Genomic DNA, 18,015 nt, shown 5'->3' with positions numbered 1-18,015 from the left:
AGATGCAGATTCAAAGTTGACTTTGTCATCAAAATTATATACGAAAGAAGCTGCTACCAATATTAACGCCAGATAATTAAAAATTAAACACACATTTAACCTGAGAAAACATGCACGCATCCAATTAACTAATAATTAATCCAGATTTCATAACTTACAAATCAGTAGCAATTAGCACAAAATTCATAAAATACAAAACTGCCACTGCACAATAATAACATGCATATATGATATAAATAACACATTAAAATTACCCTTAAAAATTCCACTATAAATCATCAATTCTTCTTCTCCAATCTCCATCATCCTCAACAAAAAATTCTAAAAAATCCTAAATATTTTCACCATCCATAAAAAAGACGAAAAACGCAATAAGCATGGCAAAAAAACCTAGCATGGGTCGTCAAAAGATCAAGATCGCGAAAATCGAGGTGAAAAACCACCTACAAGTAACCTTCTCGAAGCGCAGATCCGGTCTATTCAAGAAAGCCAGTGAACTCTGCACACTATGCGGTGTCGAAATCGTGATCATTGTCTTTTCGCCAGCTGGAAAAGCCTTCTCGTTCGGCCACCCGAACGTCGAATCCCTAGTCAACCGATTCTTGGCCCAAAACCCTAAAAACCTTAATAATAATAATAATAATAATAATTATTCCAACAATTTTCTCCATATGATTGAGGCTGATCAGACGAATGCTAATGCTTTGGAGCTGAATTTGCAGTTAAGTCGGATTCTTGATGAAGTCGAGATGGAGAAAAAACGGGGCGAAAGTTTGGATAATATGAGGAAAGAAAACGTGAAGAATTATTGGTGGGAGAGTCCGGTCGACAAATTAGGGTTACATGAGCTTGAGCAGCTTAGAGATGCAATGGAGGATTTGAAGAGGATTGTTGTCTCTGAGCAGACACCTATGATTAATCATGTGAATAGCAACTTTGGATATTTTCATGGAGTTTTTTGATTTTTTTTTTTTTTTTTTTAATCTAGTATCTCACTGGTTTTCGGTTTTCAGTTTTCGGGGTTTTTTTTTTTAAATGGATGTTTTTATGTCAATTGCAAGGATGAACTGTTGTTTTGGTCGAGATACTTTTCGATTTATAATTTTGTTTTTTCGATTCTGATTTTCGAATATTCCGAATAAAATAAAAATAAAATTCGGATCATAATCGAAATCACCTTTTTACTTTCAGAAAAAAAAGATAATAATATTTGCTGATGGCATTTTCATTTTTTAATTAATCAGATTTCCAACCTGCTAATTATGATTTGTTAATTAATTTGGAGTTACAACATATATATGATCCTAATTAATATTTGTTAATTATAAGTTTGATTAGTCAGATGTTGGAAGTAGACGTTTCTTCTATTACTATGGCATAATTCTCTTCATTTAATACATATTTAATTTAGTTCTGATGCCACAGTTATATAGTAATAATGTCGAGATATAACTAGTACCAAATATCATCATTAATTAAAAAGGTCAAATGATTATTGATAAATGATGATGATAACTTTTGCAAACGATTGATGCTACCAAATAGCATTTTCAAGAAAGTAGCATTTTCAAGAAAAAATACTGTAGAATCTCTATAAATTAATAACACTACAAGAAAAAGTTGCATTAGCGACACCCTAATTGTGATAAACGCAAAAGTTGTCACTTAATGCACACATTAAGTGACAACATTTTTTTTTATTGTCACTAATAACTCTTTTTGTTGTCACTTAATCCTTATTTATTGTCACTATAGAGCATTAGCGACACCCAGTTAGTGACAAGCATAGTGACAACACTTTTTGCCTAACTATTTGAAAAATAGGTGTTGTCACTCAAAAGATTTTTTTTTTGTAGTGTAACTTCGCTTGAATAATAATTTTTCCTAATTCTAATTCGTCGAAAATGTATAAATATTTATTAATTTATAGAAGTTTAACTGTATTACATTTCCCACACACTATGCTGCCACTAGATGGGAGCTGGAGCCTGAGGCAATGTGTGGTGGCTCTTTGTATTTACAAATCGAAGGGATTCAATTGAAATTTAGTAAAACCTTATTTTTGTATTTTCTTGAAATATACACACAAATATTAACCCGTTGTATGAGTACGGATTATGGATGAAAATCGGACGGATCAGATTGCAATTAGTAATTTCGGAAAAAAAATTGATTTTTTTTTCCAAAACCGAAAAACAAATTCCATTTTTGTATCGAAAATATCGGAAATTGGATTGAAAAAACTCGTTCTAAAATTGGAATTTTTATAATCGAAATTGGCGGAATTTAAAAAAATTCAAATATTAGTGATGTAACCCTTTTGGACCACATCAAGAATTAGACATCGTTGAAGCCATTCCACCTTGGTCCGATATAACGTGGACCTGCAAAATGGGCCGGGAAGGGTGCTCCCGGCATTAGCACTTCAACGCTCAAATTAGAATACCTCCAAAGTTTATAGACAAATATCGTAAAGATAAAGTATAAGAGAAATAGTGATGGCACCTCTTTGTTGAAGATGGATTACTAACATATATATAGGAGATAAATGAAACTCTAGGGGCAAAGCGGTCAAAGCACTTTGTGTATTGTTTTCACCTTGTTAGAGAGCTCAACTCTAGGTCTTCAGCTCGTCGGAGAGCTCAACTCGTCAGCGAGCACAACTCATCAGAGAGCACTCTAGATCTTCAGCTCGTCGGAGAGCTCACCTCGTCAGATAACACTCTAGGTCTTCAACTTGTCAGGGCCTCTAAATTTCCAGCTCGTCGGAGAGATCTTATGGCTATATTGGGCTTATACGCTTGTGGGCTTTCAACATGTCAAAGCCTTTGGGCCGATATTAGTGAACCCCAAAGAAGTGGGCAAATTAAACTTGCCCATATCAATTAGTGACCTAAAATATAAAATGCATAATAATACTGATTTATAAGTGTAATTTTCCGAAAAACAATGGAATTATTTTGTAAAATTAAAATCGGACCGTAAATCGGCGGAAATCATAAATCATTAAAAAACATTACATATAGTATCTCTTTAATTGTACCAGAACCGTTTCCAAACCCTAATAATTTAGGTATAACGGATTTTAAACGGATCGATATATCGACACATAATAACAAGAATTTTTATGACATCCCCTTATTCACTAATTTGCAATAACGAAATTTAATAAATACAAATTATAATTAATGAATAATTATTAATTATCAAAATAAAATAAAGTCGAAATGTAAGAATATAGAATGAAAAAACAAAAAAAAAAAGAGTTCAATAAAAGTTAATCCAAGAAGTAGAATTTAAATGTTAACTAACAAACAGTATATGTATGGAATTATTTACTTCTCAGTTTTATTAAAATTACTATCCGTTTGAATTAATTAACAAAAAGAAGAGATTTAAAGAAGGAAAGCCAGCACTGTAAAAATCTTTAAGCATTTATTGTTTCAATATTCCATTCCCAAATTTATGTACTCAAGATCCCATAAATTAAGTCACATAACCATATCCATTTTGCCCTAATTTCATTCTTATATATATATATAACATATATATACTTATATGTGTAATAACAAACCCAGTTCAAATTCCTACATTTCTTGAATTTTATTTTGAAAACACAAACACACACAATGGTGATGTTGAGAGAGAACGGAAGCACGGTGAAGAAGACGACGCAGGGCCGGAAAAAGATCGAAATAAAAAAAATCGAAAACCTAAGCAACCGGCAAGTCACCTTCTCCAAGCGGCGCGTGGGTTTATTCAAGAAAGCTAGTGAGCTATGCATCCTCAGTGGGGCCCAGATTGCAATCATCGTCCACTCTCTCGGCAAGCGCGTCTTCTCCTTCGGCCACCCCACCGCAGATTCCGTCGTCGACCGCTACCTCGGCGGCGGCGGAGGCGGCAGGGAGGCGCATCAGGAGGCGGCGAAAACGCGGGACTACAACAAGCACTACTCCGACGTTTGCAAGAAGTTGGAGGTGGAGAAGAAGCGGAGGGAGGCCATCGAGGAGGCGAAGAGGGTGGAGGGTTACGCCGCCGCCGCCTCCGGGTTGTGGTGGGATGATGCTGACGTGGAAGGGATGGATTTGGATGAGCTGGTACAGTACGCGGAGGCGCTGGAAGAACTGATGAAGAATGTTACTATGAGGGCAAATGATTTCATGCTTATGCGCAACTCGAACTCCTTGCGGCCGGTGGCGGCGGCCGGAGCTAATTCAATGGACATTGCGGCGGCGGCGGCGTATTCAGTGGATGATACGACGGCGTTTGGGAATCAGAGTCATTTGAGTGGTGGTTTTGATTATCATGATAATTGCGGTATTCATCATGGATTTGGACAAGGGCAGTTTTGACATTTGCGTATATATATGGTACTCCCTAGGATTAATGTTTTTTTATTTATTTAATTTATTTATTGACTTGATAATATTTTTGTCATGCATGAATTCATTTTCTTGTTGAATTAATTGGGATCTTATATTAATAGACAAGTTCACTTTAATATATAGTGAGTAGTCACAAACAAATGAGCACGTGTGATAATTAATAATGTGAATAAGTAGGGGGAAATTTGTTTTTTTTTTTTTTTTTTTTTTTTTCCTTTATATTTTTTCTTTGCTATAAATATTTGTTATATATATTCAATAAGTCATTATATTATATATACTTTCGAGTTTCTTCCATCAACATATATACAATCACACACAACACACACACTAAAACACGAGCGGTCAGCGAAACATAGCAGCAAACTGGAGATCAAATAGAGAGCGTAGATATATAGAGAACTTAGCAAACAAATATATGAAATCCGAGTAGTAGTAGTGTTGAATGAGAGTTTAAATAGTGAGAATTTATTGAGAGATCGAGTAAATTAGCAAATGAGATATTAGATAGAGAGAGCGCTTAGCAAACAAATGTCATCGGAGCTCCACCGCCGTCGGCCACCAGCTGCCGCCAATGATGTGTGTTAATGGTTGATAGACTTTTAGCTTAACATGATTCTTTTGGTTCAAAGACTTTTATGGATCAAATTATATATATGAATGTTTACTAGAGTGAAACTGGTTTAGTAACTGGTAGAACACCCTCATTGGGAAAAAGATTAGAACTAATTAAGTATCACACATTTATTTAATTTGAAACCCTCCCATTTTACATATTCCCATAATACCCCTTATATTTTCTCTTTGAGTTCAAATCAACCCCACTTTCCCATTAATTCACTAAATGGGGCAAACTTGGTTTTTTATTCTATTTTTAATGTCTAAACTACGTTATATTGCAGTTGTCCTGATTTGAAAATATAGTAGTGTCCAGAGATGTTTAGCAAATTGCGCGCGATTCAAAAGCCCGTGAAAGTACTAAAATATAAAGGGAGACAAACGCCCGTGATTATAATTTGTAATTATACACTCATTGATTCTTGATTAACTAATTAATTGCTAAATTTTTTATCATGGTTTGTCCAATCTATCACATCTTTCGAGTTATACATCTTACCATATACTTACAAAGATATAAAATATACACAAATTTTCATTTTCCCCTCATTTTTTTATCTTCATCTTTTCAAGAATATCATCTAATTGCATCATTTAGGATCAAACAAAAGCACTTAGTCACAAGCTAAGTAAATCATTAACATAAATTAATTTCTTCAAAACACCATCTTAATTAGAAAGGACGCTCTCCAATGTAATTCCCAGGTGGATCATAGTTACAAGTAACAAAGGTCCACCCATCCAAGCAACGGGCCCTACCGCAGCCAACCCGGCTCGAATTCCGCCACACGACCTGCGTGTAATGCCCGCACTCTCCCCCTCCAACACAAGCATTCGAATCAACATCGTAGAATTTCTTCTCGTCGACCCACATGCCCACCGACTCGTTGGCGCTCAAATCCCACGACCCCGCCGCCAGGTTTTCCCCGTAGGGCCCCCCGTCGGAGTGCTGCATCGCGCAGTCTGCGGACCGTCGGTCTGCGTACGACTGCGCGTAGGCCGCCACCGTCTCGTCCCAGATGAGAGGTGGGACACCAACTTCGGACCGGGCCCCGTTGTGGGCGTCTACGAAGTCTTGGGCGGAGTTTTGGGCTTGCGTATTCGTCGTCGTCATCATGCAAATGAAGATGATCGAAACCGTAATCGGCCAATCCATTGTTTGCACTAGTATGTGTGTGTGTGGAAATGTGAGTTTTTTTTTTCCCTCTCTTTTATAGAAAGGAATATGGATTAATAGGAAATTGATGGTGGAAACATATGGGGAGCAAATAGGGGGTTAATTAGAGAGAGAATTTTTTAACTAGGGTTGGCGTGATTGCATATAGGATAATTAAAGTTAGTGTTGAAACGCAAAATTCAATAAAATATATAAAAGAAACTGGCAATAAAATAACAGAAACTTCCATTATCAAGAACTTTAAAATAATAATAATAAATTAATTAATTAATTAAAAAAAACTGATATTTGATAATAATAAATAGTAATGCTGAGCACACTTCATGCTAGCATAACAAGTACATTAATGTCATACAAAACGAGGATACACTTTACTTTGGTGGATTGCTAATCAAAGAAAAGCAAAACAAATTAAAAAATAATAATAATTAAATAAATAATATAAAATGTCTCATATTAAGTAATTATATTAAACAATTGACACAAATTACACAAAATGATAATTTAACGCTGTCGGAACTAAAGGTGTCGGAATAGTTGCCACAGAGAATACCTTCTACAAATCGGGATTCTCAGTGCAATGGTTTGATGTGGAAAACTTGGCAGGCTGAAGAGAGAGATTTCTTTGATGTTGCCTGTTCGAATTTCTTGATAACAGGTTCGTTCTCTTCTAAGCTGGTTTGGATGAAAAATCTAATCCACCAAGACGAGCTCCGTAATTTGGCCTGCACAACGAACACCGAACAAATTAGTTCTAAGGCTTCGTTTCGGATTGTTGATGAAATTGATTGAATTTGTTAGGATTTTACAATCATTCGGAGGATTGTGTAGTAATAGGCCACAAGGGTTAAGTTTGGACTAAATATCCTTTTATATGCTTAAATTCGGGGTTGTTTTTATATTCTTATCATGGGCTTGAAACCTAAAGCTCAAGCATTTAACAATGCTTGATTGTAGTGTTTATCCAACCTAATCACAATCCAAACAAGGCCTAAGAGTTTAGCCCTTGATCTTAATGTTTGACAGCTGTTAAGACCACTTGTGTCTTAACAATGTCATTCCAAATAGTCTCACATGATTTCCAAGAATCCTTGTTGCTCATAGAAAATCGTGATTTTGGGCGCTTTGATCCATTTTATTTGATGGAGCCAGTTATCAAGAATGATATACGATAATACGAAGGGAATAGAATGGCAATAATGAATTTAGAAAATAAAATTAATAAAAATAAACTAGGAGGAAGAAATATATAAACTAACCGGACGCCCAAACTTGGATAGCTCAGCCACTTTAGCCCTTTGCTGACCTGGGTAACCTGCATTTAAACGACAATTACAAGAACTTCCTCATTAGTTAATCAACACCTGTCAGCCAAACATTAAAAAAATAATAACATATAAGTCGAAGTTCCATAGAATTTTTACCCGATAAAATAACTAAGCCGTCAGAAGATACCCTAACCAACTCGGGAACAGTCTTGTTGAGATATTTAGGGGACAGATAATCCAAAGCATCCGAAACTATAACGAGAGAAAACGACTTTGGCCGGTACGGAAGAGGAAATTTGATATCAGCCACACGCACAACGCCTTTGTGCACGAGGCTCTTACAATTGCTATCAGCATCGTCTAACTCGTATGGCTCTACGCCCCAAGCTTCTGTATCTTCCTCTTTTAATAGTTGAGAAACTATTGAGCAGGTTTCGGGGCCCACGTGCAATACTTTTCGCATGCTGTCGCCGTACGCTTTCTTTAGATAAGGTATTAGTCTCTGCACTTCTTGTGTACATGAAACTCCACCTGCATATATGTAAAAACAATTTTCATCAAATGTAAGACTCAAGAGGTAAATATCAGGGCAACCATGATAAGCATACACATCAATAACGTCATTTTAGCATCAGATGTAAATTAGGAAGTAAAATTATGTGAATTGGATATGACGCCCTTTTGATGAAATAACCAATCTCCTAAATGTATTTTTACAATGATAATTGTTTTCAAAATTCTACCAAAACGAAGAAAATACCACCATCTTCACCAAAATACTCAAAAAACAAGAAAAAGGAAATTTGCAGAAATAGCGATGGCGAGTCTAAGAAACGAAAACTTCTACGCATGCGTAAATTATTAATCCGTATTCACTGAAAAAAGAGAAAATGGGTAAATAAATCGAAATGAGGTTCATTTTTATTAGCAAGCGTGGGATATGTTTGATAAGTGAAAGAGGGAAAATAATATCTAGCAAAGGCGTCTTCCTTTATGTAAATTCGAGCATTGTATCCATTGATATGCTAAGGCACATGATAATAAAGAATAACAAAAGCAAGAGTTTCCTAGATAAGAAATTGAAACAGTAAGAATCATCATTCTAAACCATAGTCACTCACCATCAAGTCTATTTAAAGCACCTATATCGCCACTCCTACCACCTGTCAGAAAACAATTCAAAACTCAGTTTAGGAATGAATTATTTGATCAATCTTCCTATATATATATATATATATATATATATATATATATATATATATATATATATATATATATATATATATATATATATATATATATATATATATATATATATATATATAAGTGTGTATCTATATGAAAAGATCAACAACAGACCTGAACCATGATACAGATAACCGACAATCAGCAGTGCTCCCTGAAAATTCAATAAAGACATCCATGAGTTTGCTCATTGTGAATTCAAATCCAGGCAAAAATACTAAAATTTAATGTCAACAAAATCCTCTTAGAAGCAAATATAAACGAAGGAAAATATAAACATATAAAAATAAGGCGAGATTTACCACAACAAAAAGTCCTATAGTTAATAGTGGAGATGGATGGGACTTGGAATGGAATGCACCCACAAAAGGAATGCTCCCACTCTCTCCAAAACGACGAGCAGCATTGGGTCTTCTTGACATCGTCTTACAGTTGCAATAACCTGTCACACCCAAAATATAAATACAGTAGAAAATAAGATTCAAAGGTAATTTAGCAGCTAAATGGTAACTAAAACACAAATATATCCACCAATTGCTCGTAGAAATCGCTACGAGTTTAAATAACAAGAATAATTAAACAGAAACTAAAGCTAATTATTGTAAACTAATCCCATCTACACATCACATTCTTCATAATTAGTCCTTAAGCAACCCTAATCTATTACTAATCCTGAAATAAGAAGAAACTAGCATATGATTATCCAAAGTAGCAAATGCACCGACCGACGGGGTACATGATCTAATCGAAAAAAAGATTATTACAATTGAATCTTTCACCAATTCACCATATATTTCTGCATCAACCAAGAAGATAACGGTACAATTCCCACATTATAGGTAAGTAATTTTGCCCCAAACACTTAATAATCTTAGAGAAAACCACAATCAAATGAAATCAAACAAACGATCAACCAATTCAACGCACCGAAACCGACAATTCAACAGCTGAAATTCCACAAAAACACGATCAAATGTACGGATCCATGATCCTCACGAAACAAAGACCAACGAATCAATACCGATTCGAAATGAAAAAAAAGGAAGAAACAAAATCAACGAGCGTACGGAAAAAACACAAAATTGCAAATGCGAGATTTTTACCTAAAACGTGGAAATCGAACAAGATCTAGATCTGCTGGTGGTTTTTGTGCTGAACTCCGCGAGCTGAGAGGACAGAGAGAAAGCGCTTCAGATTTATTTTTGAGTGACAATTATTTATTTTTATTTATTGAATTTATTTTTTTACTTTATGTCATTTTCTGTGTGTTAATGTGTGAATGGATATCTGGGGTGATTAGCGTTATATAACTAATCATGTAATTAGCGGAATTAATGACGAGTTTAATTACTGTTTGTTGGTTTAAGATTAGTTAATTAAATGAAGGGGGTAAGCGGAAAAGGGCCAGTCGGCAGAAGCCAGGTGGCGGATCTTTCTAGTGGGCCTAATTGGGCTTTCATTTTGAGTTATTTTCAAGGGAAATTCTTATTTGAATTTGGTACTTAAAAAAATAAAATTAAAATTTATTACAAGTAAAATAAAATATATTACCAAAAAAAAAAAATATTACAAATAAGTGATGAAATACGAGCTCCTTTGATGTTACGAGTTGGTTAGTGATGAGCCGGCGAAGCGACAACCTAAATTCGAGTGATGAAAAGACAAGCTATTCTTAAAGATGTGCCGACGAGCTGAAACGGGATTGAGATATGAAGTAGCGAGGCAAATGATGGATTAGAATATCTGAAATGTTAAATGTTGTTTTAATTTTACTAATATCATTTTGACTTCGAAAGTGATTTTGACTATTTTCTACTTTGAATTTGGCAAAATTCAAAAGACGGAAACCGTAGTCCTTTGAGATAGCTTTCCAATCCAACATTAATCAGCTGGATTGGATGTCGGATGACAAAGTTATGCATGAATGAGTTACGTTTTAAATTTTACATAATTTAAAACATCAAATTTGTGGGCAGTGTTCATTGATTCATGCATAACTTTCTCAACCGACATCCAATTTTGGCGATTCAAATTAGATTAGAAAGCTAACTCAAAGAACTACAAATTCCATGCTCTGAATTTTGCCAAATTCAAACTTAAAAATGGTCAAAATACTGAAACGACATTTATCACATCCCTTAGATTATAATACCATACAAATATATGTAATTCCCTATACGCTATAAATATAATTTCATATTTTTCTCAATGCATGGATTGCTTTGACTTGAGTTTCGGAGTGCAAATCACCGAGCACCCATCAAGGGCTTTTTACAGGTCCGTGGTGGATAGGCCAAAGGCAAAACGAGCTTAGAGATCTCGAAATTCTTGAGATGGTCTAAGCACTTGTATCAAGTGGCATTGTATGTAAAAACATTGAGTTTAAGACGCGCGACTAGATTAAGGAGTTGGTTATCTTCGGTGATGAAGGAACTCACAGCCATTATATATGTTTACTGGATAAACCTACACTCTCGTATAATAGCTTGCAAATCATACGAAAAACGTAAAACGCACTAAACTAACAATATGTGATAAGCTCGACCTCGTATCCGTTGACAAGGGGTTCGAACTTTGGTCAATTATATTGACACAAATTCATTTTTGAAAAAAAATTATGGTCCCGAATTCGTTTAATACAGAGGTGTTATCTTAAGTGTTATGACACTTGAACAAACATGCAGCGGAAATATAAAGATAAAAGAACAATACTCAGATTTAAAAATGTTCACAAGTAAAGACTTGGGAACTTGCCATTTACAGGACGGAAAAATTATATTAAAATCAGTATTCCAAGAATACAAACGGAAGAGGTGCGAAAACTTCTTCCTTATGAATGAATCATTCTCATTATCATTCTTACAATCAAATCTAGATACTAAAAGAAAAATATTAAAAATTCTAGATTTCAAAGAATGTACTCATAAGGAGTACGTACAAAACTTATGAATGAATCACTATCTTGATCATTCTTACAACCAAGTCTAGAAACATATATACTAAACAATCTAGTCTACAAAGAATGTACTTATGAGGAGTACGTAAAGAATGTACTCATGAGGAGTACGTAAAGAATGTACTCATGAAGAGTACGTAAAAAATGTACTCATGAGGAGTACAAACGACCGATTCTAAAACCACTCTAAAACACTCATGTTTTCTTTTCAGCTCTCGGTTTTTTGTTTCTTGGAATCGATCAATTTCCTCGAGTATTGAAATCGGTATTTATAGACATTTCAAGCTTCCACTCCTCAGCCCATGATCTGCAAGAAAACAAACCACAAGAGCACTCAAGAAAGTGGGTTAGTGGGTTAGTTTAGAAGTTAAGATAAAATCCACAATTTAATCCACTAAGCACTACTTAACCCACTAAGTACTATACTTAAGCACTACTTTTTCAATAACTAAAATTTAGTTTAAAAAATAAGAAAGTTAAAAACAAAATGTGGAAATAACCCACGTGTTTCAGTTTCAATCTTAGGCCATCTCTTGCGGGAACTTCTTTCTCTATTTTACTTACGTTTGAAAGTTGCAAACGTGGAAGGTTTGTACAACAAATACTGATCGAGTTTATATTATTACAATATTTTACATTATATTGATGGATGCCTCGAAACTCATCAATTCAGAACACGAAAGCTGTAGATCTTTTCTTTATCTTTTCCAACCGAACTCGTATAATTCGAATTTCGATGCCAACTAGAGAATCGTGTTTATACTGTTATTATATTATTAATGCATGCACACTTGTCTACCATTCTTAACAAACAACACATCCACTTTTCAATTGTATAAATAATAAAAAGGTCAGCATCAAATCCTAGAAGACCTAACATATATACACGATTTTCTCCAAATTGTCTTAATTGCGTTTAGCCTCAAACGTATATCTTAATTTTATAAATTGTATGTATTTTTTTTTTATAAAGTGTAGTTATAAAATGTTATACACTTAAGTCTCTAAATGTGTTCTTACTAGGGGTGGGAACGAGCCGAGCTCGAGCCGAGCTCGACTCTTTTGGCCAGCTCGAGCTCGAGCTCGAGTCCATGTTCCCGAGCTCGAGCTCGAGCTCGAGCTCATCGAGCCAATTTTTTTTGGCTCGAGCTCGAGCTCGAGCCAATTTTGGCGAGCTCGAGCTCGAGCTCAGGCTTATTAATTTTTTTTTTTTATTATTATTATTATTATTTAATTTTTTTATTAATTTTTTTTTATTAGAAATTATTCATAGGAAAATAAAAAAAATTATAAAATAAATAATGAACTCTAGTTATATATATATATTTTTTTTCTATTATTATTATTATTATAATATTTTATATAATTATGAATTATTTAAGTAATATAGATTTGTTTCTATTTAAATACTAGATATATTTATTATTATAGACTATTTACTATTTAGTTAATAATAATAATAATAATAATAATAATAATAATAATAAGAATAATATATAATATATAATATATATATATATATATATATATATATATATATATATATATATATATATATATGTGTGTGTAAAAAGAAAAAAAAAAAAAAAAAAAAAAAAAATAGAAGGCAGCTCGCGAGCCGGCTCGCGAGCTGTCGAACAACTACTTTTGGGCTCGAGCTCGTGAGCTCGAGCTCGAGCTCGAAAATCCCGAGCTCGAGTTCGAGCTTTTTTCGAGCCGGCTCGTCGAGTTCGCGAGCCGGCTCGGCTCGTTTACCACCCCTAGTTCTTACATACAAACAGGTAAATTACGGCCATTTCGGGGTAAGGTTAAATTACGAAAAAATTCTTTATGGTTGGATAATTACAATTATGCCCCTCAACTATAAATATTTTTACATGTCCACCATTGTTGTGTCAAATTTAGTGGAATCTTCTAGATTATGTAGAATATTCTTCAGTTTGTATCCGTCTTACCCAATTCGAGCTCCATGTTTTGAAACATTATGATTATAAGATGTGTTTTTTAGTTTGTAAATATCAGATTGTGGCGCATCAAAAACTGCATCTTTGCACAAAACGGGTACAAACTAGAGAACATTACACGGAATGTAAAAAATTATGTTGAATTTGACCATAAAAGTGTACATGTATGAAAATTCATAGTTGACGGGACGTTTGTAATCACCCCAACATAAAGTGTATTTTTGTAATCTAACATTACCTCAAGGGTGACCGCGTGACCGTAATTTATCCTAAAATTAAGGATTTTATAAAAGGAAAAATCAAAACATGTACGTTTGCTTGGCGGCGGTAAAAGAGAAACAAACTTAAACATATCATTGAGCGAAAAGTTTAAATACGACAAAAATCAAGCGGCAATTATTACAGTTTGTGGGGGTGGGGGGGGGGGTGTGGAGCTGTCATCACCTTTCCATTAAGATAACTGCAGAGAACTGTAGAGAGTGGAACCGTATCAGTATCAAAAAGCAGCATCACAGTCACCAATGTTTTGGGGAAATTATATAAAAGCAAAAATAAAGGCTTAAATTGCCACTTCTCCATATTCTTCCACCGGAGAATTTATACTCGGTGTAAATACATACATATCTAAATCTCAATTACTAGGTCGAATCGTTCCTTTTTTTTTTAAATAATTTTCTGAGCTGTGCATTTAATTTTTTAATTTTTGGAGTTTGAGTAATGGCGGTGGAGTACACTTGTTGCGAAGCGGAGTTTTTCATCCATATTGCGGTGGTGGCGTTTCTGGTGGTGTTTGCCGGCCTAATGTCCGGCCTAACTTTGGGACTCATGTCTCTCAGCCTCGTCGATCTCGAAGTTCTCGCCAAATCCGGCACCCCCAAGGACAAACAGCATGCTGGTACTCTCTCTCTCTCTCTCTCTCCCTCTCTCTCTCTCTCTCCCTCTCTCTTTATTTCAGTTTTAGATTCCACTGATTTCTTATGCGCTTTCGTTCTACTGAGTTTGAATTTGTTCAATCAGCTATGTAGATTGAGATTTATGATTAGGTTTCAGGATTTAGGATTTTTGTTGTTTGAGCCAATTGCAATTCGAGCACACAAATTTAGGTTTTCTGTGTTTGGATTTTTTTCCGAGTTACTTCTCTAATAGGTTCCGTTTCGATTGAAGAATTTGAATCAAAAATTAGTTCGAGTTGAGAATTTTAAGTAAAAAAAATCGTCTAAACAAGTTCAATGGATGTGAATCTTCAGCTCCGAATTCTACTTTGATTTTACAGGACGGAAAAAAATTTCAGAATTTTTCGTTTGCACTTCTTTGTTCTACTTTGATTTTAAATTTTTAACACATTGAAATGCTTTGTTCTGTTTATACTGTTTCGGAATCTAGTAGCTATTATCAACACTTGCACTTTTGGTATTACAGAAAAGATATTACCAGTTGTCAAGAATCAGCATCTATTGCTTTGCACATTGCTTATCTGCAACGCTGCTGCTATGGAGGTATACACAATCGAGTGATATTACGTTTTAAAAGCTTTTTAATCCTATCGGAGATTATGTTAAAAATTTGGGATATTTTACTTTTTCAGGCACTTCCTATTTTCCTCGACAGTCTCGTCGTAGCTTGGGGTGCAATCCTGATATCGGTGACATTGATACTTCTGTTTGGTGAGGTAACGAAATTTACTATAAACGATTTATAATCCCATCCGAAATAAAGATGAAGACAGGAAATCAATATTTAATGACAGTTTAGAATATTTCATTTGTCAGTTTCCATAAAGTTGCCAAAATTTTAAAGATATTATTTGGTTGGTTTCATTTCGGAGATCTACTTATTATTCTATATTATAACTTTTGGTATGATATTGCAAATCATGATGGTACATCACAGCATTTAAAAATTGCTGTATTTTTATATGTTGACAACAAGACGAGACAAAGAGCTAACATATAGGGGCTATATGGTGATGGGTTGGCCCAATTCAAATTTACTGAGATCATTAAGGAGCTCAAATTTACTGAGATCATTAAGCTACACACAAACTACTAGATGCGATTTAATGATGAATTTATGGTTTTTTTTTTTTTTCTCAGATCATCCCACAATCTGTTTGTTCTAGATATGGACTTTCTATTGGTGCAGCTATGGCCCCAGTGGTTCGTGTTCTTGTCTGGATCTGTTTCCCAGTTGCATATCCAATAAGCAAGGTACATATTTATCTTTTTACAGTCAATATCTGCATTGCCGAGAATTTATGCGAATGCCCACAATTTTCACACCTTTGCTAAATATGTTTCTGTTACTTCCAGTTGTTGGATTCACTGCTTGGAAATGGACACAGAGCTCTATTTCGACGTGCTGAGTTGAAAACCCTTGTTAATTTTCATGGCAATGAGGTAAGGGAGAATCATAAAACCTGGCACTATATTTTTATTTATCCTGCTTTTGTTTAGTTCAAATTGAAATATTTCTTCATCCTATTTTTGCTTCATTTATACAGGCTGGTAAAGGTGGAGAACTGACACACGACGAGACAACTATTATTGCCGGGGCACTAGAGCTCAGTGAGAAAACTGCTAGTGATGCCATGACTCCGATATCCGAAACTTTTGCTATTGATATAAACGCAAAGCTCGATAGGTAACAAATGATTTTTATTACAGTTTACCCATCTCGTGTTGTGTAATGCTGACAATAACAACATTGCGTTTTATTATGGTACAGAGTGTTGATGAATCTGATTCTGGAGAAAGGACATAGCAGAGTTCCTGTCTACTATGAGCAACCTACGAACATTATTGGGCTTGTCTTGGTACTCGTCTCATCTTCTGTGATGTTCCACTGACTAACTAGTTATTCCCTTTTGTTTTTTTTTTTCCTCTTATTAAAATATCCTAAGATTTGCTTTTAAATGAATTTATTAAAGCCAATGGAAAATTTCAAGATCCTCGGTGCATTTTCATCGAAAGAACCCACACACCAAGAATCGGCCATGCTTTCAAAATTACCCCCCTCCTATTTTTCCTCCATCATTAACGAATGCCCATGAACATGTCAAATTATCTATTCAAGTTTCATTGATAATTGATTCCTTTTTTTTCCTTGGTAGGTGAAAAACTTGTTAACCGTTCATCCCGATGACGGAGTCCCAGTGAAGAGTCTCACCATTCGCAGAATTCCAAGGTGGTGTTCTTCTCTGAACTGAAACTTAGTTATATCTCTTCTATCTCAATCCATATGAAGTCGAAAAAAAAATTTAATAAAAAAAAATAAAAATAATAATAATAATAATAATAAGACAAGATTAGCAAACAACACATTTCCCTAGGCAAGGTTACAACTTACACGTGGTAAACGAGTTCCTCTGTTTTTGTTAGGGTTCCAGAAACTCTGCCGTTATACGACATCTTGAATGAATTCCAGAAGGGTCATAGCCACATGGCTGTTGTTGTGAGACAATGTAACAAGTCAATGGCTGTGGATGCAGTAGATTCAGTCAAGGATGTGAGGGTGGATATCGACGTCGAGAAGCCTTGGTCGGATAAAAGTGTAAAGACGAAAAGACCCCTGCAGAAATGGAAGAGTTTCCCAAACAATGGAAGTAATTCCTTCAAGGGTACAACTAGGAGTAAGAAGTGGACAAAGAACATGTATTCGGACATTCTTGAAATCGACGGGAGTCCACTTCCGAAGCTTCCGGAAGAAGAAGAGGCTGTAGGAATAATTACTATGGAAGATGTCATTGAAGAGCTTTTACAGGTTATTATTATTACAAGTCACTTTGTGTTTTTTTTTCGTTTTTTTTTCTTTCTTTTTTGGGGAATTAGGTAAATCGTATATGATTTGATTCGTTTCTTGCAGGAGGAAATATTCGATGAAACTGATCACCATGTTGATGATTCATGATAAAGGAGATAATATATAGCATTATGATATATACTAATTACTAGGTTAGTTCTTTGGTGGGAAGAAGTTTTGGTCCGATGTATGTAAGCATTCGTAGTGAGGCAGTTTGAACTGTGTAGCCGTTGAAAGTGAAGAGGAAAGTCGTATTTCTTAATTGTTTACAACGACTCGAGTACTCGATGTTTGTACATGTAATAAGATTATCTTTCACTACAAATTACAGTTGTGCGTATGAGATCCTACACCCGGTAATATACACCATGTGGTTTTAAACCGTAGATCTGCATAAATAACTACCGACTAAGTACACGTGCATATAAATGTGTGTATTATTATGTGTAGATCAATTGTGTAAAATTATATGACTTCTTTCACCAAATGTAGGTTCTACAGAACCAATGAAAGTATGGTTAAAAGAAAGAATACTAATTGTTGACATAAAACAATAAAGTATTTCATTTATGTTTTTAGTTCAGTTCCATATTTTCGGACCAAT

The 18,015-nt window shown here is 34.7% G+C and overlaps 5 protein-coding genes across 6 annotated transcripts; 3 read left to right on the top strand and 2 right to left on the bottom strand.

Moving 5' to 3' along the window:
* Positions 1–377: 377 nt before the first annotated feature.
* Positions 378–1,378, top strand: LOC148765061 (agamous-like MADS-box protein AGL61). Its single transcript, XM_088813890.1, has one exon. It carries the CDS (start codon positions 378–380, stop codon positions 960–962), a length of 585 nt encoding a protein of 194 aa, XP_088670016.1. The 3' UTR covers positions 963–1,378.
* Positions 1,379–3,584: 2,206 nt separating this feature from the next.
* LOC105956053 (agamous-like MADS-box protein AGL62) lies at positions 3,585–4,403 on the top strand. The gene has a single exon (XM_012979875.2). The coding sequence runs from the start codon at positions 3,630–3,632 to the stop codon at positions 4,350–4,352; it is 723 nt and encodes a 240-aa protein (XP_012835329.2). The 5' UTR covers positions 3,585–3,629; the 3' UTR covers positions 4,353–4,403.
* Positions 4,404–5,520: 1,117 nt separating this feature from the next.
* On the bottom strand, positions 5,521–6,266 carry LOC105956091 (basic form of pathogenesis-related protein 1-like). Its single transcript, XM_012979917.2, has one exon. It carries the CDS (start codon positions 6,157–6,159, stop codon positions 5,677–5,679), a length of 483 nt encoding a protein of 160 aa, XP_012835371.1. The 5' UTR covers positions 6,160–6,266; the 3' UTR covers positions 5,521–5,676.
* A 181-nt stretch (positions 6,267–6,447) lies between these two features.
* LOC105956090 (putative pectin methylesterase CGR3) lies at positions 6,448–9,970 on the bottom strand. 2 transcript variants are annotated; one of them, XM_012979916.2, is made up of 7 exons: positions 9,797–9,970; positions 8,996–9,135; positions 8,808–8,847; positions 8,570–8,611; positions 7,605–7,979; positions 7,440–7,495; positions 6,448–6,905 (listed from the first exon to the last, which is right to left on the bottom strand). In XM_012979916.2, exons 2-7 carry the CDS (start codon positions 9,113–9,115, stop codon positions 6,753–6,755), a joined length of 786 nt encoding a protein of 261 aa, XP_012835370.1. In that variant the 5' UTR covers positions 9,116–9,135; positions 9,797–9,970; the 3' UTR covers positions 6,448–6,752. The 2 variants fall into 2 exon arrangements, with proteins under 2 accessions (XP_012835370.1, XP_088670379.1); XM_088814253.1 differs by having other exon boundaries at positions 9,621–9,803.
* Positions 9,971–14,022: 4,052 nt separating this feature from the next.
* Positions 14,023–17,736, top strand: LOC105956089 (DUF21 domain-containing protein At4g33700). The gene is made up of 10 exons (XM_012979915.2): positions 14,023–14,508; positions 15,033–15,109; positions 15,199–15,282; positions 15,707–15,820; positions 15,923–16,009; positions 16,114–16,253; positions 16,338–16,425; positions 16,723–16,796; positions 16,991–17,372; positions 17,475–17,736. The coding sequence occupies exons 1-10, from the start codon at positions 14,331–14,333 to the stop codon at positions 17,517–17,519; spliced, it is 1,269 nt and encodes a 422-aa protein (XP_012835369.1). The 5' UTR covers positions 14,023–14,330; the 3' UTR covers positions 17,520–17,736.
* The last annotated feature ends 279 nt before the right edge of the window (positions 17,737–18,015 follow it).

This window comes from Erythranthe guttata, chromosome 14 (assembly GCF_056151865.1).
Source record: "Erythranthe guttata isolate IM_541 chromosome 14, IM_541, whole genome shotgun sequence".
Classification (NCBI taxonomy): Eukaryota; Viridiplantae; Streptophyta; class Magnoliopsida; order Lamiales; family Phrymaceae; genus Erythranthe; species Erythranthe guttata.
This window is presented reverse-complemented; position numbering and strand designations above follow the sequence as displayed.